This window comes from Passer domesticus, chromosome 21, assembly GCF_036417665.1.
Source record: "Passer domesticus isolate bPasDom1 chromosome 21, bPasDom1.hap1, whole genome shotgun sequence".
NCBI classification, from domain to species: domain Eukaryota; kingdom Metazoa; phylum Chordata; class Aves; order Passeriformes; family Passeridae; genus Passer; species Passer domesticus.
The window spans coordinates 2,450,453-2,473,942 of NC_087494.1; the positions used below are offsets into that span (position 1 = coordinate 2,450,453).

Here is a 23,490-nt window from a genome sequence, read left to right on the forward strand (position 1 = left end):
GCCCTCCCCGCCGGGGGCCAAAACACGAGGCTCAGCCAATCAGAACGCACTCCGCATCCTTAGCCACGCCCACTCCGCCTTCTATTGGCTAGTTGGGCGGAAGCCACGCCCAGTCTGGGAGGGCGGGCGGAGTGCGGCATGGCAACGGGGCGAGTGACGTCATAGCCGGGAGCTGTGACGTCATGGGCCGGTTCGGGCTGGACGGAGCTGCGAGCGCGGCTGTGGGCGGGGGACACCGGGAACCGGACACCGGGCACCGGACACCGGACACCATCACCCGCAGGGTCAGTCCGGGGCGCATCCCATCCACATTCCTGGAACAGGATCCCCAGAAACCAAATTCCTGGAATGGGATCCTCAAAATCCAAATTCTTGGAATAGGATCGCCAGAATCCAAATTCTTGGAATGGGATCCCCAGAATCCATATTCTTGTAATAGAATCCCCAAAATCCACATTCCTGGAACAGGATCCCCAGAGTCCAAATTGCTGGAATGGAATAGGATCCCCAAAATCCAAATTCCTGGAATGGGATCCCCAGAATCCAAATTCTTGGAATAGAATCCCCAGAATCCAAATTCCTGGAATAAGATCCCCAGAATCCAAATTCCTGGAATGGGATCCCCAGAAATCAAATTTTTTGAATTAAATAGGATCCCCAGAATCCAAATTCCTGGAACGGGATCCCCAGAACCCAAAGTCTTGAAATGGGATCCCCAGAATCCAAATTCCTGTAATGGGATCCCCAGAATCCAAATTCCTGTAATAGGATCCCCAGAATCCATATTCTTATAATAGAATCCTCAGAATCCAAATTCTCGGAATGGGATCCTCAGAATCCAAATTCCTGGAATGGAATAGGATCCCCAAAATCCAAATTCCTGGAATGGGATCCCCAGAATCCAAATTCTTGGAATAGAATCCCCAGAATCCAAATTCCTGGAATAAGATCCCCAGAATCCAAATTCCTGGAATGGGATCCCCAGAAATCAAATTTTTTGAATTAAATAGGATCCCCAGAATCCAAATTCCTGCAACGGGATCCCCAGAACCCAAATTCTTGAAATGGGATCCCCAGAATCCAAATTCCTGTAATAGGATCCCCAGAATCCATATTCTTATAATAGAATCCCCAGAATCCAAATTCTCGGAATGGGATCCTCAGAATCCAAATTCCTGGAATGGGATCCCCAAAATCCAAATTCCTGGAATAGGATCCCCAAAATCCAGATTCCTGGAACGGGATCCCCAGAATCCAAATTCCTGGAATGGGATTCCCAGAGCAGCCTGGCTGCCCCTGGATCCCTGGAAGTGTCCAAGGCCAGGCTGGATGAGGCTTGGAGCAGCCTGGGACGCTCTAGAAAGTGTCCCTGGGTGAAAAATGTGTATTTTATGATTGGCATTTGGCAAATATTAACATCAATATTACATGTGTTGAGTTAGAAAGTGATGCCGTATTAATTTCCTTAAGTAGCGTGTTAAATACAGTTTTAGGTTATAACATCATGTTAAAATAGAAACTATGCTGTGTAAAATGGTTTTTGTCTAAAGCAAAAATAGCAGCCACAGGACTCCTAAATCTTTCAGAGAAGGAGAATTTATTGCCCCGTTATCAGGATAAAATAACTTCTTCCTGCCTTGCTCAGCCATGAAAATGCTGTCAGGATTCAGAGGAAGAAGTTGGCACTGACCAGACAAAATCCTGTGTTGAAATGGAATTTATGCACCATGTATGAGGTGTTTAAATATGAAATAGGCTGTTGCTTTTAAGGGTTAATCCTCTCTTAACGTGGGTCCTTTTTCGGGCTTATTTTGCCCAGAAAAAGATACCCAGACATCCATTACTCTTTGTTTCTTATTGTCTTGTATTGTCCTCATCCTAATTGTTCAGATTATTATTACTCTAATTATATTTCTGTTTTAATAACCACTTCATTACTATTAAACTGTTAAAATCTTATCACACGACCCATCCCACGGCAATCTTGAATTTTCCCAGGAAAACAGTGACCAGGGAGCCCAGGCTCAGAGGTTGGATGCTTTATTCACTGTCTCTGCTTGCTTATCAACACCTGGCTGCCAGAACTGAAATAATTACCACACTGAAATAATCCCTCAAACAGCATCAGCCCCAAATGCACCTCCCCGGGCTCACCCCAGCAGTGCATTTTTCCTGTCTTTAAATATGGAATAATAAAAGATAAACTCCAGTTCTGGTTTTTCTTGCAGGCCCCCTCCTGTCTCCTGCTGGGGATACTTTATGTAATTGATTTATCAAGTGTAATTCCCGTTTTTCCTGGGAATTCTGCAAGTGTTGCTCAGCCTCTTCCCTGCTCTGCAGGCTCTGGGGGTGCCAGCCTGGTCCTTTAATCAGCATTTCGTGTCAAAGGATAGAAAAGAGTCTTTAAAACCTGGCTGGGAAACAACGAGGCGGAGTTCAGGTCCCACACACGACACCAGGGTGGGATGGACGCTGAGCACCCTGCAAGGCTCAGCCCCAGGGTTACAAACAGGAGAGGGAAAAACTGCCAAAAATGCAAAGAAAAAAGGGGAATTTCCCTATGCTGCAGAGTCCCACGGGACCAGCAGCTTCCTTTCCCCCTGGGGCAGCTCAAACTCAAAAAGTGCAGCTCTGGCCAAGCCATGATTTTTTTCCCAATAAAACCCCTCTTGAACACCCCATTTCTCTCTGTCTTTGGCTCCCCAAACCCCACTGAGCTCCGGGGTGGATCCTGACTCGGGGATATTTTGATTTCTGTTCATGCTGGAGATAAACCCAAAATGCATTTTTCCTCCCCCTGACCCTGCTCTGTCACCCTCAGGTCTATCACTGCTGCAAAACATCCAATTTTGGGGTTTTTTTGCTCTTCCTGCCCCAGCTGCTCAATTCTGCACCGCCATCCTGGGGGAGTGAACCTCCTGTACAAATTTATTCCCCTCCGGGTGGGAGTTTTACCCTGAACACACCGTTCTAAGCCCAAAATGTGAGGGTGCAGGTCGTGGTTGCTGCTTAGGGCTCAACCCTGGCAGATCCCACCAGCTCTCTGCAATTGCCACATGCAATATGGCTTTTGCTGTCTGCTTACTTGCCCTCTATTAAAATCTGCAAATGGTTATCTTTTTTCCTGCCTTAAAAAAAAAAAAAATCCTTTTCAAGAAGTTTGTCTGCTGATTTCATTAAAAAAGAAAAATTGAAAAAGCTATAAACTCACTGACCTCCCTCAGGGAACGGCAGTTACGTGGCAAAATCTCACAATATTCAAATTCCTGTGTTGGAATGGTGCCAGTCCTGACCTGGAACGCCAAGGGGAGGCTGGACCAGCATTCCCAGTCCGTGACCACCCCACCACCACCACCAGCAGGGATCCTCAGCAAGGCTGAAGGTGGGGAGCACACCCCAAAAAACACAGCCCAGGGCTCGGGCTGACAAGGGAAGCATGAGCACGGGATGTTCTCCAGAGAGGATCGAACATTTGGGGTCAAAGCTCCTCAAACCCCTCCTAACACAGCAGCAGCCCCACAGCTGGGCTGCTGACAGCGCTGGACATGCCACAGCTATGCCAGAAAAATAAAAAAAAACCCCTTCAGGATTATTTACAAGAACCCCTTAAAGACAACTCGCTGCCTTTGCAGGGAAAGGTGGGAAAAATCCTCTTTGTGCCTCGTTTTTGGGGATTTTCCCAAGCCACAGCGGGCCCAAACTGCTGCAGAGTGGGAAGAAAAGTCACCGCCTCGTCCCCTCAGGCGGCGGGCACAGACACAGGGACAGCGACCAGGGCTGGCAGGACACGACACGAGGATGTCCCCAGCCCAGACCGGCTCTGGGGGCTCTGGGAGCGGCCGAGGCTGGGCGGTGTCACCGCTCCGGGCCCGTTAACCGTCACAGCCAGCCCCCGGCACGGCCACCGGGGCCACCGGGGCCACGGCGGGGTGGTCACTCTGGAACGTGGAGGGGTGGTCACTCTGGAACGTGGGTGGGTGGTCACTCTGGAACACGGTGGGGTGGTCACTCTGGAACGTGGGTGGGTGGTCACTCTGGAACACGGGTGGGTGGTCACTCTGGAACATGGCAGGGTGGTCACTCTGGAACGTGGGTGGGTGGTCACTCTGGAACACAGGTGGGTGGTCACTCTGGAACATGGCAGGGTGGTCACTCTGGAACATGGGTGGGTGGTCACTCTGGAACATGGAAGGGTGGTCACTCTGGAACGTGGGTGGGTGGTCACTCTGTAACATGGAAGGGTGGTCACTCTGGAACACCAGGGGGTGGTCACTCTGGAACACGGCCACCGGGGCCACGGCGGGGTGGTCACTCTGGAACGTGGGTGGTTGGTCACTCTGGAATGTGGGTGGGTGGTCACTCTGGAACACCAGGGGGTGGTCACTCTGGAACACGGCCACCGGGGCCACCGGGGCCACGGCGGGGCGGTCGCTCGGGAAGGCGCCGAGGCCCGCGCTGGCCTCGGGGCCGCCGGTGCCCTCAGGCCGGGCCAGGCCCCGGGGTCCGGCCTGGCCGCGGCCGCTGCGGGAGCAGTCGTGGTGGCCGTGGTTGCCCAAGCGGCCGGAGGCCACCACGGCTTTCATGGCAGCCTGGGAGAGAGGGATAGGCAGGGAATTAGGGAATTGTGGGGTGTTCGGCCTAGATCCTGGCCTGGCTCAGGAGGCCATGACAGTCCCGCCCCAACAATCCTACCCCCAAATCCCAACCCAACAATCCCGTCCAAACAATCCCAAACCAGCAATAATGTCCCAACAATAGGATCCCAACAATCTCACCCCCACAATCCCACCCCAAGAATCCCACCCCCACAATCCCACTCCCAACAATCCCACTCCCAACAATAACATCCCAAAAATCCCATCCCCAACAATTCCACCCCAACAATAACATCCCAACAATAATATCCCAACAATAATATCCCAACAATCCCACCCTCAACATCCCACCCCAACCTTCTGGAGCTCTGGTGGCCTCAGGGCTGGGATTGAGGGAATTCAGCGCCCAGCACCCTTGGGGAGAGGAACCTTTCCCTAAAATCCATCCCAAAAATCCCCTGGCACCGCTGCAGACTCCAAGAGGGTGCTGGCAGCGTTCTGCCCTTCCAGTCCATGGATGGGAACACTTGTCCCCTCGCTGTCCCCTCCCTGTGCTGTCCCCAACACCCCACGCCAGCCTCCTGGAGCTAAAATCCATCCCAAAAATCTCCTGGCACCACTGCAAACTCCAAGATGGTGCTGGCAGCGTTCTGCCCTTCCAGGCCGTGGCTGGGAACACTTGTCCCCTCACTGTCCCCTCTCTGTGCTGTCCCCAACAATCCCACCCGAGCCTCCTGGAGCTCTGGTGGCCTCAGGGCCAGGATTGAGGGAATTCAGTGCCCAGCACCCTTGGTGGGGAGAAACCTTTCCCTAAAATCCATCCTAAAAAACCCCCTGGCACCGCTGCAAACTCCAGGAGGCTGCTGGCAGCATTCCAGTCCATAGATGGGGACACTTGTCCCTTGTTGTCCCCTCCCTGTGCTGTCCCCAACACCCCACGCCAGCCTCCTGGAGCTAAAATCCATCCCAAGAATCCCCTGGCACCGCTGCAGACTCCAAGATGGTGCTGGCAGCGTTCTGCCCTTCCAGTCCATGGATGGAGACACTTGTCCCTTGCTGTCCTCTCCCTTTACTGTCCCCAACAATCCCACCCCAGCCTCCTGGAGCTCTGGTGGCCTCAGGGCTGGGATTGAGGGAATTCAGCGCCCAGCACCCTTGGGGAGAGGAACCTTTCCCTAAAATCCATCCCAAAAATCCCCTGGCACCGCTGCAGACTCCAAGAGGGTGCTGGCAGCGTTCTGCCCTTCCAGTCCATGGATGGGGACACTTGTCCCTTGCTGTCCCCTCCCTGTGCTGTCCCCAACACCCCACGCCAGCCTCCTGGAGCTAAAATCCATCCCAAAAATCCCCTGGCACCACTGCAAACTCCAAGATGGTGCTGGCAGCATTCCAGGCCATGGATGGGGACACTTGTCCCTTGTTGTCCCCTCCCTGTGCTGTCCCCTCCCTGTGCTGTCCCCAACACCCCACCCCAGCCTCCTGGAGCTAAAATCCACCCCAAAAATCCCCTGGCACCACTGCAAACTCCAAGAGGGTGCTGGCAGCGTTCTGCCCTTCCAGGCCGTGGATGGGGACAGGTGTCCCCTGTTGTCCCCTCGCTGTCACACGTCCCCGGGGGTGCCAGGCCCCCCTGACCTTCAGCTTCCTCCTGGCGTTGAACTCCTGCAGCTTCCTCTGCGTGCTGTCCATGTGGGCGAGCTTCGCCGCCTTGCCGGTGACCCAGGGGTGCTGCAGGGCCTGCTGAACCGTCAGCCTCTTCTGCGGGTCCAAAACGATCAATTTTCTCACCTGAAAGCACCAAAAGCGCTAAGTTTTTGTCATTTCGAAGTAAAGGAATAAATAATTATAATAAATATGTAATGTATGTTATAATGAATCATAAAATCAATCATAAAAGTAAGGGATAAAGAAAGAAAGAAGTAAAATTAATCATAAAATCAATCATAAAAAATAAGGAATAAATAAAGGAAATTAAAGAAAGCAGGAGTACAGCATAATAAATAAATAAATAATGGATTCACGTGGAAAAATAAATAATTAATAGCAATGTGTGGGAAATAAATAAATTTAATTAGATAAATATGTGTAGTAAATACGTGAAAATAAAATAATGAAATAAAACAAAATGTGGTTAATAAATGAAAAGAAATAAACAAATGCAATAAATAGATAAAAATAAAAGCATAAAATAAGTGAAACCAATAATGCAAATTGTGATAAATAAATAAATGAAAATTTGTAATAAATAAATGTAAACTTGCCATAAATACATAAACATAAAATCATAAAGAAATAAATCAATACTAATATGTGATAAATAAATATAATTAAAGAAATTAATAAATAAATGGATAAAAATGAAATCATAAAATAAACAATCACCATGTTATAAATAAAGTAATTAATAAATAAAGGGATGAAAATGAAATCATAAAAGAAATTATTAACATGTGGAAGAAATAAATAAAACTGAATAAATTAATAAATAAAAATAAAGAAAGGGAGAAGAGGAAATGAAGTAAAACAAAATAAAGTGAAATAAAGTAAAATAAATTAAAGTAAAATAAAATAAAGTATAAAATAAAAATTAATAAATTAATAAATAACAATAAAGTAAGGGGGAAAGGAAGGGAAGGGAAGGGAAGGGAAAGGAAAGGAAAGGAAAGGAAAGGAAAGGAAAGGAAAGGAAAGGAAAGGAAAGGAAAGGAAAGGAAAGGAAAGGAAAGGAAAGGAAAGGAAAGGAAAGGAAAGGAAAGGAAAGGAAAGGAAAGGAAAGGAAAGGAAAGGAGCAAAATGAAGTCAAATAAAATAGTGAAATAATGCAAATAAAATAAAAATAAATTAAAATAAAATAAAATAAAATAAAGTATAAAATAAAGTATAAAGTATAAAATAAAACAAATATTTAAAATTAAATTAAAAATAAGATTAAAAATAAAATTTAAAATAAAATAGTGAAATAATGCAAATAAAATAAAAATAAATTAAAATAAAATAAAGTATAAAGTACAAAGTATACAATAAAATAAAGTATAAAATAAAACAAATATTTTAAATAAAATTAAAAATAAGATTAAAAATAAGATTTAAAATAAAATTTAAAATAAAATAAAATTTAAAATAAATTAAAGATAAAATAAATTAAAAATAAAATAAGATAAAATAAAATAAGATAAAATAAAATAAAATAAAGTAAAGTAAAGTAAAGTAAAGTAAAATAAAATAAAATAAAGTAAAGTAAAGTAAAGTAAAATAAAATAAAATAAAATAAAATAAAGTAAAATAAAATAAAATAAAATAAAATAAAATAAAACAAAATAAAATAAAGTAAAATAAAATAAAATAAAATAAAATAAAATAAAATAAAATAAAATAAAATAAAATAAAATAAAATAAAATAAAATAGAACAAAATAAACGTTGCAGTTTCCCAAGGCCGCGCTGCCCCACTCACCAAGTCCTTGGCGTTTGGGGACACCTCGTCCCACCAGGGGGACACGAACTCGTAGTCACAGGTGAGGATGCGGCCGTACATGTACTGATCCCCCCGCGCGTCAAAGAAGGGCTCGAAGCCGCAGAGCCTGGGGGGACAGAGCCGTGGGCACGGTGCCACCCGCCTGCCCCCGCCACCGGTGCCACCCGCCTGCCCCCGCCACCGGTGCCACCCGCCTGCCCCCGCCACCGGGGCCACCCGCCTGCCCCCGCCACCGTCACAGCCCGAAAAACCCAGCATTTCTGTCCTCGAAGCTGAGAAGCCTCAGGGGAAAATGAAACCAAGAATTGGCTGAGTGCTTCTCCTGTGCTTTGCTGCTTTGGAATGTTGTTTACCCACGGGTCACTGATTCATTTCATGTGGATTGTTTTTACTTAATGACCAATCACAGGCAGCTCTGGAAAAAGTTTTCATTGTCATTCTGTTTAAGCCTTCTGTCTGTATCCTTTCTCCGTTCTTTAGTATAGTTTTAGTATAGTATTTATTTATATAATGTAAAATAATATAGAAATAAAATAATATAAATATAAATATAATATTAAATATAAATATAAATATAAATATAAATATAAATATAAATATAAATATAAATATAAATATAAATATAAATATAAATAATGTAAATGTAAATATAAATATAAATATAAATATAAATATAAATATAAATATAAATATAAATATAAATATAAATATAAATATAGATATAGATATAGATATAGATATAGATACAGCTATAGATATAGATATAAATAAAAATATAAGTATAATATAAATATAATATAAAATAATAACAATAAAAATAAATAATACCATAATACAAAATTAATACTAAAACAATACGAAATTATAATATTAAAGTAATATAAAATAATAATATAAAAATATAATATAAAATAGTAAATTAGCCTTCTAAAAACATAGAGTCAAATTCACTCATTTCCTCCTTTGTCCTGGGGACTCTGGATAATTCAAGGTCCCTGTGGCAGGGCCAGAGGGGACAAAGGCACCGCGCTTGTCCCCTGGCTGTGACACTCACAGGATGTAGGTGATGACGCCCACGCTCCACATGTCCACCTCGGGTCCATAGGGACACCCGTGCAGGATCTCGGGGGCTGGAAGGAAAAGTTGGGGGTCAAACCCACCCATGGGGGGGTTCCAGTGGAGAAAAACCAGCCTGGGCGGCAGGAGGTGTGGAGAAAAGGGAAAAATGGGGAGAAAAGGGGATAAATGGGGTAAAAAAAAGGGTAAATGGGGAGAAAAAGGGATAAATGGGGAGAAAAGGGGATAAATGGGGAGAAAAAGGGGATAAATGGGGAAGAAAGGGGATAAATATGGAGGAAGAAAGGGATAGATGTGGAGAAAAAAATGGATAAATGTGGAGAAAGGCTGTGCCCGGCCTCAGGCAGAGAAAACCCCCTGGAATGTCCCTCTCACCCCAATTTTCCTCTCCCCAGAATGTCCCTCCCTCCCTCCCAATTTTCCTCTCCTGAAAATGTCCCTCTCACCCCAATTTCCTCTTCCCAAAATGTCCCTTCCTCCCAGTTTTCCTCTACCCATAATGTCCCTCCCTCTCTCCTTCTCACCCCAATTTTCCTCTCCTCAGAATGTCCCTCTCACCCCAATTTCCACTCCCCACAATGTCCCTCCCAGTTTCCCTCTCCCCAGAGCATCCATCCCTCCCTCCCCAGTTTCCCTCTCCCCAGGACATCCCTCCCTCCCTCCCTCCCTCCCTCCCCAGTTTCCCTCTCCCCAGGACATCCCTCCCTCCCTCCCTCCCTCCCTCCCTCCCTCCCTCCCTCCCTCCCTCCCTCCCTCCCTCCCTCCCTCCCTCCCTCCCTCCCTCCCTCCCCAGTTTCCCTCTCCCCAGAGCATCCATCCCTCCCCAGTTTCCCTCTCCCCAGGACATCCCTCCCTCCCCAGTTTCCCTGTCCCCAGGACATCCCTCTCCCCAGTTTCCCTCTCCCCAGGACATCCCTCCCTCCCCAGTTTCCCTCTCCCCAGGACATCCCTCTCTCCCAGTTTCCCTCTCCCCAGGACATCCCTCTCTCCCAGTTTCCCTCTCCCCAGGACATCCCTCTCTCCCAGTTTCCCTCTCCCCAGTTTCCCTCTCCCCAGGACATCCCTCCCTCCCTCCCTCCCGTCCCCCGCGCTCACACGCAGTACCCCGGTGTCCCACACACGGTTTTCATGGTGTCCTGCTCATCCACGATCTTGGAGAGCCCGAAGTCACCTTGCGGGGACACAAGGGGGTGGCAGTGCCATCAGGGACGGGCACTGGGATCCCCTCCCGTGCCAGGACCCCCGGGCACGCCCCCAACCCACCGATCTTGAGGGGGGCATCGGGGGACAGGTCTGCGTAGAGCAGGTTCTCGGGCTTCAGGTCGCGGTGCACGACCCCGTTCTGGTGCAAATACTGCAGAAAAGAGGAAAAGTGGAATGTGGAAAGGAAGGGAACGGCCGCAGACGGAATTTGGGAGGTGGCAGCAGCCATTTGGGACCTGTCACCAACTGGGGACCCGCCACCGCTGTGGTGGATCCGATGCCAGCTGGGAGTTCCTGGTTTTTAAACCCTCCTGTTGCCATGGAAACTCTGGGATGCAGAGCGGCCCTGACCTTCCTCCTTCCTCCTTCCTCCCTCCTCCTTCCTCCTTCCTCCTTCCTCCTTCCTCCTTCCTCCTTCCTCCTTCCTCCTTCCTCCTTCCTCCTCCCTCCTCCCTCCTTCCTCCTTCCTCCTCCCTCCTCCCTCCTCCCTCCTCCCTCCTCCCTCCTTCCTCCTCCCTCCTCCCTCCCTCCCTCCTCCCTCCTCCCTCCTTCCTCCTCCCTCCTTCCTCCTCCCTCCTTCCTCCTTCCTCCTTCCTCCTTCCTCCTCCCTCCTCCCTCCTCCCTCCTCCCTCCTCCCTCCTCCTCCCTCTCCTCCTTCCTCCTTCCTCCTTCCTCCTCCCTCCTTCCTCCTTCCTCCTTCCTCCTTCCTCCTTCCTCCTCCCTCCTTCCTCCTTCCTCCTTCCTCCTTCCTCCTCCCTCCTTCCTCCTCCCTCCTTCCTCCTCCCTCCTTCCTCCTTCCTCCTTCCTCCTCCCTCCTCCCTCCTTCCTCCTCCCTCCTTCCTCCTTCCTCCTTCCTCCTTCCTCCTTCCTCCTCCCTCCTCCCTCCTTCCTCCTTCCTCCTTCCTCCTCTCCATCCCCCCTAAGAGCAGATCCATCCTCTCCCAGTGCTGCCTTTGGAAGGCCAAGGGAGGGTGGACAAATGAGGAGTTTGGGATGGGGGCAGCTCCAGAACCTTCTCCCCAGGGATATTTGGGATGGGGGCAGCTCCAGGCCCCTCTCCCCAGGGATATTTGGGATGGGGGCAGCTCCAGGCCCTTCTCCCCCAGGGATATTTGGGATGGGGGCAGCTCCCAGCCCCTCTCCCCAGGGATATTTGGGATCAGTGCAGCTCCCAGCCCTTCTCCCCAGGGATATTTGGGATGGGGGCAGCTCCAGCCCCTCTCCCCAGGGATATTTGGGATCAGTGCAGCTCCAGGCCCTTCTCCCCAGGGATATTTGGGATGGGGGCAGCTCTGGGCCCTTCTCCCCAGGGATATTTGGGATGAGGGAAGCACTGGGTGCCCCTCCCCAGGGATATTTGGGATCAGTGCAGTTCCAGACCCTTCTCCCCAGGGATATTTGGGATCAGTGCAGCTCCAGGCCCCTCTCCCCAGGGATATTTGGGATCAGTGCAGCTCCCAGCCCCTCTCCCCAGGGATATTTGGGATGGGGGCAGCTCCAGGCCCTTCTCCCCCAGGGATATTTGGGATCAGTGCAGCTCCAGGCCCCTCTCCCCAGGGATATTTGGGATGGGGGCAGCTCCAGGCCCCTCTCCCCAGGGATATTTGGGATGGGGGCAGCTCCCAGCCCTTCTCCCCAGGGATATTTGGGATCAGTGCAGCTCCAGGCCCCTCTCCCCAGGGATATTTGGGATGGGGGCAGCTCCAGGCCCCTCTCCCCTGGGATATTTGGGATCAGTGCAGCTCCAGGCCCCTCTCCCCTGGGATATTTGGGATCAGTGCAGCTCCAGGCCCCTCTCCCCAGGGATATTTGGGATCAGTGCAGCTCCAGGCCCCTCTCCCCAGGGATATTTGGGATCAGTGCAGCTCCAGGCCCCTCTCCCCAGGGATATTTGGGATGGGGGCAGCTCCAGGCCCCTCTCCCCAGGGATATTTGGGATCAGTGCAGCTCCAGGCCCCTCTCTCCAGGGATATTTGGGATGGGGGCAGCTCCAGGCCCCTCTCCCCAGGGATATTTGGGATGGGGGCAGCTCCCAGCCCCTCTCCCCAGGGATATTTGGGATCAGTGCAGCTCCCAGCCCCTCTCCCCAGGGATATTTGGGATCAGTGCAGCTCCAGGCCCCTCTCCCCAGGGATATTTGGGATCAGTGCAGCTCCAGGCCCCTCTCCCCAGGGATATTTGGGATCAGTGCAGCTCCAGGCCCCTCTCCCCAGGGATATTTGGGATGGGGGCAGCTCCAGGCCCCTCTCCCCAGGGATATTTGGGATCAGTGCAGCTCCAGGCCCCTCTCCCCAGGGATATTTGGGATGGGGGCAGCTCTGGGCCCTTCTCCCCAGGGATATTTGGGACGGGGGCAGCTCCAGGCCCCTCTCCCCAGGGATATTTGGGATCAGTGCAGCTCCAGGCCCCTCTCCCCAGGGATATTTGGGATGGGGGCAGCTCTGGGCCCTTCTCCCCAGGGATATTTGGGATGGGGGCAGCTCCAGGCCCCTCTCCCCAGGGATATTTGGGATGGGGGCAGCTCCAGGCCCCTCTCCCCAGGGATATTTGGGATGGGGGCAGCTCCCAGCCCCTCTCCCCAGGGATATTTGGGATCAGTGCAGCTCCAGGCCCCTCTCCCCAGGGATATTTGGGATCAGTGCAGCTCCCAGCCCCTCTCCCCAGGGATATTTGGGATGGGGGCAGCTCCAGGCCCTTCTCCCCAGGGATATTTGGGATCAGTGCAGCTCCAGGCCCCTCTCCCCAGGGATATTTGGCTGCAGCCCCCCCGGTGCCCCCCAGGCCCCCCCCGGGCTGTCCCAGGGCCACGTTACCGAAACAGCCTCCAGGATCTGCTTGACCACGTGCGCCGCGTCCCGCTCGCTGTAGAACCCCCTCTCCACGATCCTGCGGGCACACGGAGCCTTCAGCCCGCTCCATCCTCCTCCTCCTCGCGCCGGGATCCACCCCCAGGGCCCCTCTGTACCTGTCAAAGAGCTCTCCCCCCGTCACCAGCTCCAGCACCAGCGCGATCTCCGAGGGCGTCTCGAAAATCTCCTTCAGCTTGATCTGGAAGGGGTGAGAGGAGGGATTGTGGGGTGTGGGGTGTGGGATGTGGGATATGGGATTGTGGGGTGTGGGGTGTGGGATATGGGATATGGAACATGGGATTGTGGGGTGTGGGGTGTGGGGTGTGGGATATGGGATATGGAACATGGGATTGTGGGGTGTGGGGTGTGGGGTGTGGGATATGGGATATGGAACATGGGATTGTGGGGTGTGGGGTGTGGGGTGTGGGATATGGGATATGGAACATGGGATTGTGGGGTGTGGGGTGTGGGGTGTGGGATATGGAACGTGGGATTGTGGGGTGTGGGGTGTGGGATATGGAACATGGGATTGTGGGGTGTGGGGTGTGGGATATGGAACATGGAACATGGGATTGTGGGGTGTGGGGTGTAGGATATGGAACATGGGATTGTGGGGTGTGGGGTGTGGGATGTGAGATATGGAACATGGGATTGTGGGGTGTGGGATGAGGGGTGTGGGATATGGAACATGGGATTGTGGGGTGTGGGATGAGGGGTGTGGGATATGGAACATGGGATTGTGGGGTGTGGGGTGTGGGATGAGGGATATGGAACATGGGATTGTGGGGTGTGGGGTGTGGGATATGGAACATGGGATTGTGGGGTGTGGGGTGTGGGATGTGGGGTGTGGGGTGTGGGATATGGAACATGGGATTGTGGGGTGTGGGGTGTGGGATGTGGGGTGTGGGGTGTGGGATATGGAACATGGGATTGTAGGGTGTGGGGTGTGGGATGTGAGATATGAAACATGGGATTATGGGGTGTGGGGTGTGGGATATGGGATATGAGATATGGGATGTGGGATGTGAGGGGTGAGATATGGGATATGGGGTGTGGTCTATGGAGTATGAGATATGGGATATGGGATATAGGCTGTGGCATATGGGATATGGGATGTGAGATATAGGATGTGGGATATGAGATATGGGATATGGGATATGAGACATGGGATGTGAGATGAGGGATGTGAGGTGTGAGATATGGGATGTGGGATGAAGGATGTGAGATATGGGATGTGGGATATGGGTTGTGGGATGTGAGATATGAGACATGGGATATGGGATGAGAGGTGTGAGGTGTGAGATATGGGATGGGAGATATGGGATATGGGGTGTGGGATATGGGATGTAGGATGAAGGATGTGGGATATGGGATGTGGGATATGGGTTGTGGGATGTGAGATATGAGACATGGGATATGGGATGAGAGGTGTGAGGTGTGAGATATGGGATGGGAGATATGGGATATGGGGTGTGGGATATGGGATGTAGGATGAAGGATGTGGGATATGGGATGTGGGATATGGGTTGTGGGATGTGAGATATGAGACATGGGATATGGGATGAGAGGTGTGAGAAATGGGATGTGGGATATGAGACATGGGATATGGGATGTGGGATATGGAATATGGGATGAAAGATGAAAGATGTGAGATGTGAGATATGAGACATGGGATGTGGGATGAGGGATGTGAGGTGTGTGATACGAGATATGGGATGAAGGATGTGAGATATGGGATGTGGGATATGGGATATGGGATATGGGATATAGGATGTGGGGTGTGGGATATGGGATGCAGGAATGCATCCTGGCTGTGCTGGGAGGAGACTTTGGCCATCAGGGAGAGTGGAAAGGGTTGTTCCAGGGCAAACATTTCCTTCCTCTGTTTGTTTGGTTTTTCCCCCTGTTGATTTGTTTTCACCTGAGTTTTTTGAACTCTTTGCAGCAGCCTCGCTCACTTAACGGGGATTAAAGATGAACCCGGGAACGTGCAGAGCCCTGATCCTCTTCACATCTCCCAGCTTGTTTCTAGAGGAGCTCCTTGGGAGCACTGGAATTTTGCAGCTCCATGGGCACCTCGGAGCCTCTGTCCAGCCCTGTGGTGTGGGAGCTGCATCCCATGGGATGGATCCTGATCCTGCACCCCTGGGAGGGGGTGAGGGAGAGCCAGGCACACCTGCACGGCCACGGCCACTCTGGGATCAAGGTTTTGGAAAAGTCCCTTGGGCTGTTCTGCAGCAGAAGAGGCACCAAACCCGTGTTTTCCTCCTGACTTTTTGTGCTTTGGCTCCCACACGAGCCCTTTGTGCCTCCACAGCCCATCTGGAATTAACAATTCTCTCTTAAAGCGACGTCCAAATGCAATTTTTTTCTTCTTCTTTTTTTTTTTTTTTTTTTTACGAAAATGGAAACCCAAGAATTTCATGCTTCTTAAGACTTTTGTGACACTGCGAATTTCATGGGGCTTTAATCATTCCCTTCCCAGGCTGGGTGACAAGCCGTGATCCCCCGCGGGGTGAGAGACACTATGTGGCAGCTTATTGCATTATAATAATACACGGAGCACTATAATTTTCCTATTAACTTCAAAAGTTTACAATCCTATTATCAGCTGCTGCCGAGGTCGGTGCCGCACGATAGCGGCGCCGGCGTCAATAAGGGAGCAGAGCAGCTCCTCTTCAAACATCACTTGAGCCTGGGATGAGCAGAACCCCACGGAAACCTCGGGGATTTAAATATTCCAACGGGCTGGATCCTCCTCCGTGGCTCTGAGGAGCTGCTGCCTGGAGAGGGGAGGGAGGAAATTGGATTTTCTGTGCTGTTCCTGATAACACATCAGAGAGGAGCCTCTTCCCGTCCACCTGGGCTGCTCCAAGTGTGTGATTCCCATCCTGGCTCTCATCCCTGCGTCTGCCCAGACGTCCTGGGATTGGGGAAATGTCTCCGTGGAAGAGGCTGAAGCACCAAATTGCCCCAAAAACACTGAAACACCCCAAAAATGGGCCCACGCCGAGCTGGCTGAGAGGCTTAGAGACAACCTGTCCCCAGTGCTTTGACCTCTTTATCTCTGTTTTCGGGATCTTTGGGATTTCTCTTGGCTTCATCTCTTGGAATGAAAGTTTTGGGCTTCTCCAGAGGAGGATGGGCTGGGAGCGGCCGTGCCCAGGGTTTGAGGGATGCTGCAGCCTGGGAAATGGCAGGACAATGTCCCAGGGATGTCCTGACAATGTCCCAGGGATGTCCTGACAGTGTCCCAGGGATGTCCTGACAGTGTCCCAGTGGTGTCCCCACAGTCCCAGGGATGTCCTGACAGTGTCCCAGGGATGTCCTGACAGTGTCCCAGGGACGTCCTGACAATGTCCCAGGGATGTCCTGACAGTGTCCCAGGGATGTCCTGACAGTGTCCCAGGGATGTCCTGACAGTGTCCCAGGGACGTCCTGACAGTGTCCCAGGGATGTCCTGACAATGTCCCAGGGATGTCGTGACCACAATCCCAAGAGGAGCAGGGCCTGTCCCAGCCTCAGCCCCGCAGCAGCTCCCAGGTGCCTTTTCCCCGTCATTTCCTTAACTCAGGTGTCCCCCTGATCCTTTTGCAGTTTCCCAGGAGCCATGCAGTGGGGACCAGCCTTTTTTGGGAGGTGGGGGGCACGGAGCCCCCCAGCCCCTGGCATTGCAGGGGGGCTCTGCTGGTCCTGGCTGGGTTAGATCTGCTCCAGCCCCACTCCTGTCATCCCAGGAGTGCTGAGCAGGCAGGACACAGCCCCAGCCCCACGGCCCCCCCTTTCATCTACCCCCGGCAGGATTCATTACAGGCAGGCAATTTTCCTGGGATTCATTTGATCTCCTCCATGGAAATTGCCTGGTGGGAATCTCAAGCCAGGCTGTGGGAAGGGGGGAGGATGGGGGGGGGTCCTTGGCCTTGGATATCAGAGCTCAAAGGAGCTGCAGGAGCAGGAATGTCAGGTGGCAGAGACAGGGAATCACCTGGATGCTGTCAGCGAGGCTGGGAGGGGACACGGGGGACAGGGAGGGGACACAAAGTGCAGGGAGGGGACACAGGGTGCAGGAGGGGACACAGGGGACAGGAGGGGACAGGGAGGGGACACGGGGGACAGGAAGGTTTTCCATGGGATGCAGGGAGGGGACATGGAGTGCAGGAGGAGACACGAGGTGCAGGGAGGGGACACGAGGTGCAGGAGGGGACATGGGGGACAGGAGGGAACACGGCCTGCAGGAGAGTTTTCCATGGGGTGCTGCCTTCATCCCTGCACCAAGACAGGGTGAGGACAAGGACATTCCAGCCCTTCCCTCAGCAGCAGGCTGAGTTAAGGGCAAAGCCACCCCCAGCAGCCGTGGACCCGGCCCTAAGGGAGGTGGCAGCTGTGTCACCAGGGTCCTACTCACGATGTTGGGGTGCGAGAGCCGCAGCAGGACCCCTATCTCCGTCCTCACGATCTTTTTGTCGATCTGGGAAGCAGAGTTTGTGTCACCTGTGCTGCCAGGCCTGGCTCCCCACCCCGCAGAGACCCCCCCCATCACCCCCAGAACATTTCCATGGCTGTCCCAGAGCCCTCCCCCACCCCAAATCCCAGCTTTTGTCCATGTGGGACCCCCAGATTGTGGGAGTGATGCCCAGTGCCAGCCCCTCACCCATCCTGGTGCCAAGGGGCAGGGGAGGGGACACCACCAGCCCTCCCCCCAGCTCCTGCTGCTCCCCCTGCCCATCCCCAGCCCCTCTCCTGCCCCACTCACCGTTTTCTTCAGGATCTTGGCAGCGTAGGGAGCTCCCGTGCCCTTCTCCTGGCAGCTGAACACCACCGAGGTGGCTCCCCTGGAGGGAGGGGGGACGTGAGGCTGGCACAGAGCTGGGGGTCCCGCTCTCCCTGTGCCCCCCAGCAGCACCTTTGGCAGTGCCAGGCCGTGGGAGCTCAGCGTGGATCCCGCTCTTCATGGATCTCACTTTTCATGGATCCTGCTCCTCCTGCATCCCCCCATTCCTGAATTCCCCTCCCCTTCATCCCTATCCCACATCCCCTTCCCGCACTCCCTCCCGCGTCCTTCCCGGCTTTCCCGGCTGAGATTATTTTAATTAAACCCGAATTCCACACGGGGTTTAAATCCTTTAGCCGCTTTCAGGACGGGACGGAGCCGCCGTGTCCCCTCTCGCAGCCTCTCGGCGACAGCAGCGACACCGCCGGGGCCCCATCCCAGCCCATTCCCAGCTGGAGCCGCCGCGGGTGACACGGGGACCGCGGCCACCGCGCCCCGCAGCCGGCGGCGATCGCAGCTCGAGTTAATCGCGTTTCCTGAGCGCTGGACGGTGAAATCAGCCCCGCGCCCCCGGCCCTTCCGGGGCTCGTTTGCAATTCCACCTCCCTGCCCGGCAGATTAATTCCTGCCCCCGAGGAATCGGCCGCGTTTGACCGAGCTTTGGCTGTGCCTGGAGCTGCCCGGCAAGATCAGACCCCAAAACCACCGACTTTCACACCAAAACCTCCCCTGAGCCCACCAACACCCCGGGGACTCTCCTGAAAGAGAGATTTGTCTTCAAACCCGGAGGAGATTTTGCAACTCATGCGGCTGGAGTTGGGAACGGCGTTGCCATGGCAACGGCAGCGCCGGGTACCAGCGTGGCCCGGGATGCTGCGGGATCCAGGAGCCCGACCCCGCCCAGCTTCAAAACATTCCTCCCTTTTGCCAAACGTTCTCCACGAAACTTCGGCTTACAAACAAAAAGCGATTTGGAAACGGATTGTCACAGCTGGGGGGGGCGGCCACCACCTGCTCCAGCTCAGGAAAAAGGGCAAAAAGCTGCAATTTGACCCCAAAACGGCATCGCTGCCACGACAGCGCTCTTCCAGCGGGAGAAGCCACGAGGTTATCCTTGGAATTTCCCAGCCGAGCTGGTCACGGGGCAGGACCCTCCACCCGCTGTCCGCGGCTGAATCCCAGCCAGGATCCGCCGCCTCTCGCCCTCCCTCTGCATTTTTCCGCACGGACAATCCCCAGCCTGATTCCCGCCGCTAACGAGATCATTTAGGAGCGCTCGGCTCGGCGTTTAGCAGGGCTCGGGGTGGCTCCTGTGCCCGCTGTGCCCCTGGCGCTGCCCCTCACGCGTCCCCAATTAGGGCAGCGCTGCCGGAATTCGCCACGCCTCGCCCCCGGCCCCGCCGCCGCCGCTCAAGGCCTCAAATAAATATCCCCAATCAGCCCTGCCTGCGACGGGGGATAATTGCATTTGCTTTCCAGATGAACTGGAAAATGTCGAGCGATGGGGTTTGCTGGGAGGCTGGAATGTGTGGCCGGTGTGAGAGCAGCCCCGGGCTGGGTCCTCCGCGCTGTCCCACATCCCTGTGCGGTTCCCTCCATCCCTCTCCTGCTCCCCGGGGCTTCCCGGCTGGAGCTGGGTCCAGCCTGGCCAGGAGGGGCTCTAAGGGAGGGCTGTGCGTGGGGAGGGGCTCCCAGCAGCCCAAATCCCACCCGGATCCCAACACGGGATGGCTCCAGGACTGAGAGCAGCTTGATTTAAGCCTGGTGCTGAAACTGGATGGATGGATGGATGGATGGATGGATGGATGGATGGATGGATGGATGGAAGGAGGGATGGATGGATGGATGGATGGATGATGGATGGATGGATGGATGGATGGATGGATGGATGGTGGATGGATGGATGGATGGATGGATGGATGGATGGATGATGGATGGATGGATGGATGGATGGATGGTGGATGGATGGATGGATGGATGGATGGATGATGGATGGATGGATGGATGGATGGATGGATGGTGGATAGATGGATGATGGATGGATGGATGGATGGATGGATGATGGATGGATGGATGGATGATGGATGGATGGATGATGGATGGATGGATGGATGGATGGATGATGATGGATGGATGGATGGATGGATGGATGGATGGATGGATGATGATGGATGGAGGGATGGATGGATGGATGGATGGATGGATGGATGATGGATGGATGGATGATGGATGGATGGATGGATGATGGATGGATGGATGGATGATGGATGGATGGATGATGGATGGATGGATGGATGGATGCATGGATGATGGAGGGATGGATGGATGGATGGATGGATGGATGGATGCATGGATGGATGGTGGATGGATGGATGGATGGATGGTGGATAGATGGATGATGGATGGATGGATGGATGGATGGATGGATGATGGATGGATGGATGGAAGGAGGGATGGATGGATGGATGATGATGGATGGATGGATGGATGGATGGATGGATGGATGGATGGATGATGGATGATGGATGGATGATGGATGGATGATGGATGGATGGATGGAAGGAGGGATGGATGGATGGATGGATGGATGGATGGATGGATGGAGGGATGGATGGATGGATGATGGATGGATGGATGGATGGATGGATGGATGGATGGATGGATGGATGGATTCCAGGGGTTCCAGGCCTGTCCTTCTGTCCTACATCCCTCTGTGCAGAGCTGCCAAGCCCTGGACTGATGTGGCCACACCTTGATACAAACCCTTCAATTCCTGCTTTCCCCAAAACTGCTGCTTTTTAGGATTCTCTGAGGATGGAAAGCCAGAGGCAGCTGGGCCTGGCCCAGTCTGAATCACCAGATCCCCCTGTTCTGAGCCAGGGCTCCGAGGCAGAGCTGCCACCCCCTGGCACAGCCCAGAGCCCCCCCAAACAGGATCATCAACCTTCCCAGCACAGCCTCCTGGCACCCCCTGGCACCCCCTGCCCGAGGGGCACCGGGATCACGCCCTCAGATGGGCTCTCCAAGCCAAATCCAGAGCTGGGAATGCAGGCTCTGTGGAGGCTGGCACTGCCAGGCCTTTGCAGGGGGCTGCTGCAGGCTGGACCCTCATGGCCCACCCCCAAAGCCTTGGGGTGCTCAGAGGAGTGAAGGGTCTCCCCACGATCCCACTATATGGAATGAGGAATATCCATCTCCACAGCCCCAGGGACCCCCAGCCCCACCTGCAAACCCCTTAGGAGCACTGCCAGACCCTGGCTGCAGCATCACAGCACAGGCCAAGCGCCAGAGGGGAGGCTCTGTCCCCATCCATGCCCCTATCCATCCTTCCACAGCCCTTCTGCATCCATCCTTCTCTCCTGCTTGCCCAGCCCTTCCTGCATCCCTCCATTCTTCCATCCCTCCTCATCCATTCCTCCCACATCCGTCCATCCTTTCCTATCTATCCCTCCCTGCATCCCTTCACCCCCATTCCCCTTCATCCCCCTCCCCCAAATCCCTCCACCCCCCCAATCCATCCCCTCCGTATTCCTCACCCCTCCTCACATCCCTCCATCCCCCCCACATCCCTCCATCCCCCCCGCCTCCCTCCATCCCTCTCCCCACCCTGCCCTCTCCCCACCCTGCCCTTCCAGGACCCTCTCCCACCCCCGGGGGTCTCCTGCCCCTCCCCGTTCCCTCTCCCCGCCCGGTACCGTCCCAGCTCGGGGCCCACGATGTAGAAATCTTCCAGTGCCGCCTCCCGGTGGGATCCATCGATCCAGAAGTCGCTCTCGCTCTTGGAGGACGGCATGGTGGGCTGGGGGCTGCGAGCTGCCTCCAGCTGCGGGCAAGGGGAGACCCCGGCATGGATGGCCGCAGCCCCCCCGCGTCACCCCCACCCAATCCCCCCCAGTGCCCAGATGGCTCGGGAAAAACCAGCTCGGGATTATCGAGCGCCACGGAACCACAAATCCCCTTCCCACCCGGCACGTACGATGCTTTTCCCGAGATAATTCCCCCCGCTCCGGGATGTTTCCCCCCCGGTTTTTTCCACCTCCCCCTTTTCCCACCTTTTTGGGGTCCTCAGAGTGGGCAGGCCGGGCACCCTCGGGCTGCTTTTCACCCCGATTCCTGCAGCCCCCCCGAACCCCCCCCGCCCTCCGCACGCCCCCGGTAATTTTGGGGTGGGGTCGTGGCCCGGCACGTACCGTTACCTGCGGCGCCGCTCGCGTCCCCCCCGGCGCTGCCTCATCCCCGGGGGGTCCCGAGCCCGCGGGGCCCCCGCTGCTCCCCAGACCGGGGCTCAGCTGCTCGGGGGGCCCGGCGGGGCTGGGAGGATGCAGGGATGGGAAGATGGAGGGAGGCAGGGACGCGGCGATGGGAGGAGGGCTCGGCAGCGGACCGGAGGATGCCGGGCGGCGCGGCTGCGGCTGCCGGGATGGCGGGATGGGAGGAGGCAGGGATGGGGGACACCGGGCAGCACCGGGAGGCGGCGACGAGAGCCTGCCGGGCCGCCGGGACGCGGGAGCAGGGAGAGGGGAAGGTGGGGACGCGGGGCCGCGGCTGCGGAGCACCGGGAGCCTCCCCGGCAGCAGCACCGGGAGCCTCCCCGGCAGCAGCACCGGCTCCGCCGCGCTCCCGCCCGGCTCGGCCGTGCCACCCCCCGGCCCGGCGCCGCCACTGCACCCCCCGCCCCCCCGGGGCTACGGCGCTCGGGGGTCCGGGCGGCCCCGACCCCGCGCCCCGCACCGGCAGGAGGCGGCCCCGCCGCGGGGGCACCCCGGGAGCACCGGAACGCCCCGGGGACACCCGCAGCCACCGGGCCGGGCTGCGCCCCGCCGGTGCCGGGGGTCGCGGGGCGGAGGGGGCGCGGGCGCTGCCCGGAGCGGCCGCACGGTGACGCCGTCGCCCACCGGATGGGAACGGGGGGGAGATGGGAGGGGGCTGGGCTGAGGTTGGGATTGGAGAGGGATGGAGTTACGGGACTGGAGGGGGAGTGGGCGGGGGATGGTGGGAATGGCGCTGGGGATGGCACTGGGAATGGTGGGAATGGCACTGGGAATGATGGGAATAGGCTGGGAATGGTGGGAATGACACTGGGAATGGTGGGAACGGCAGTAGGAATGGCACTGGGAATGGTGGGAATGGCGCTGGGATTGGCTCTGAGAATAGCACTGGGAATGGTGGGAATGACACTGGGAATGGCCCCGCGAATGGCTCTGGGAATGGCCCCGCGAATGGTGGGAATGGCACTGGGAATGGCTCTGGTAATGGCACTGGAATGGTGGGAATGGCACTGGGAATGATGGGAATAGGCTGGGAATGGCATTGGGAATGGTGGGAATGGCACTGGGAATGGTGGTGCCCGGCTGGAGGAGGGGGATGAGCAGTGGAGGTGGGGGTGAGATGGGACCAGGCTTGGGTGGGTTTAGGGTGGGATTGGGATTGGGGTGGGGCCCAGAACAGGGAATGGAGATGGGGCAGGGCTGGGACTGGGAATAGGATGGGAGTGAGGATGGGTTGGGTTGGGACAGGGCCA

General features: G+C 54.2%; 1 protein-coding gene and 1 long non-coding RNA gene across 4 annotated transcripts; one reads left to right on the forward strand and one right to left on the reverse strand.

Annotated features, from left to right (window-relative positions):
- The first annotated feature begins 203 nt into the window (after window positions 1–203).
- LOC135284587 (uncharacterized) lies at window positions 204–2,209 on the forward strand. The gene is made up of 2 exons (XR_010349869.1): window positions 204–284; window positions 1,999–2,209. It is a non-coding gene; the product is annotated as an uncharacterized LOC135284587 (long non-coding RNA).
- LOC135284560 (calcium/calmodulin-dependent protein kinase type IV-like) lies at window positions 1,579–22,583 on the reverse strand. Of its 3 annotated transcripts, none has more exons than XM_064396138.1 (12): window positions 22,166–22,583; window positions 21,665–21,792; window positions 17,952–18,030; window positions 17,604–17,666; window positions 13,315–13,397; window positions 13,163–13,235; window positions 10,410–10,500; window positions 10,243–10,317; window positions 9,124–9,199; window positions 8,049–8,175; window positions 6,231–6,383; window positions 1,579–4,589 (listed from the first exon to the last, which is right to left on the reverse strand). In XM_064396138.1, exons 2-12 carry the CDS (start codon window positions 21,760–21,762, stop codon window positions 3,873–3,875), a joined length of 1,635 nt encoding a protein of 544 aa, XP_064252208.1. In that variant the 5' UTR covers window positions 21,763–21,792; window positions 22,166–22,583; the 3' UTR covers window positions 1,579–3,872. The 3 variants fall into 3 exon arrangements, with proteins under 3 accessions (XP_064252208.1, XP_064252207.1, XP_064252209.1); XM_064396137.1 differs by having other exon boundaries at window positions 22,160–22,582; XM_064396139.1 differs by lacking the exon at window positions 22,166–22,583 and adding an exon at window positions 22,022–22,101.
- Between the last annotated feature and the right edge of the window lie 907 nt (window positions 22,584–23,490).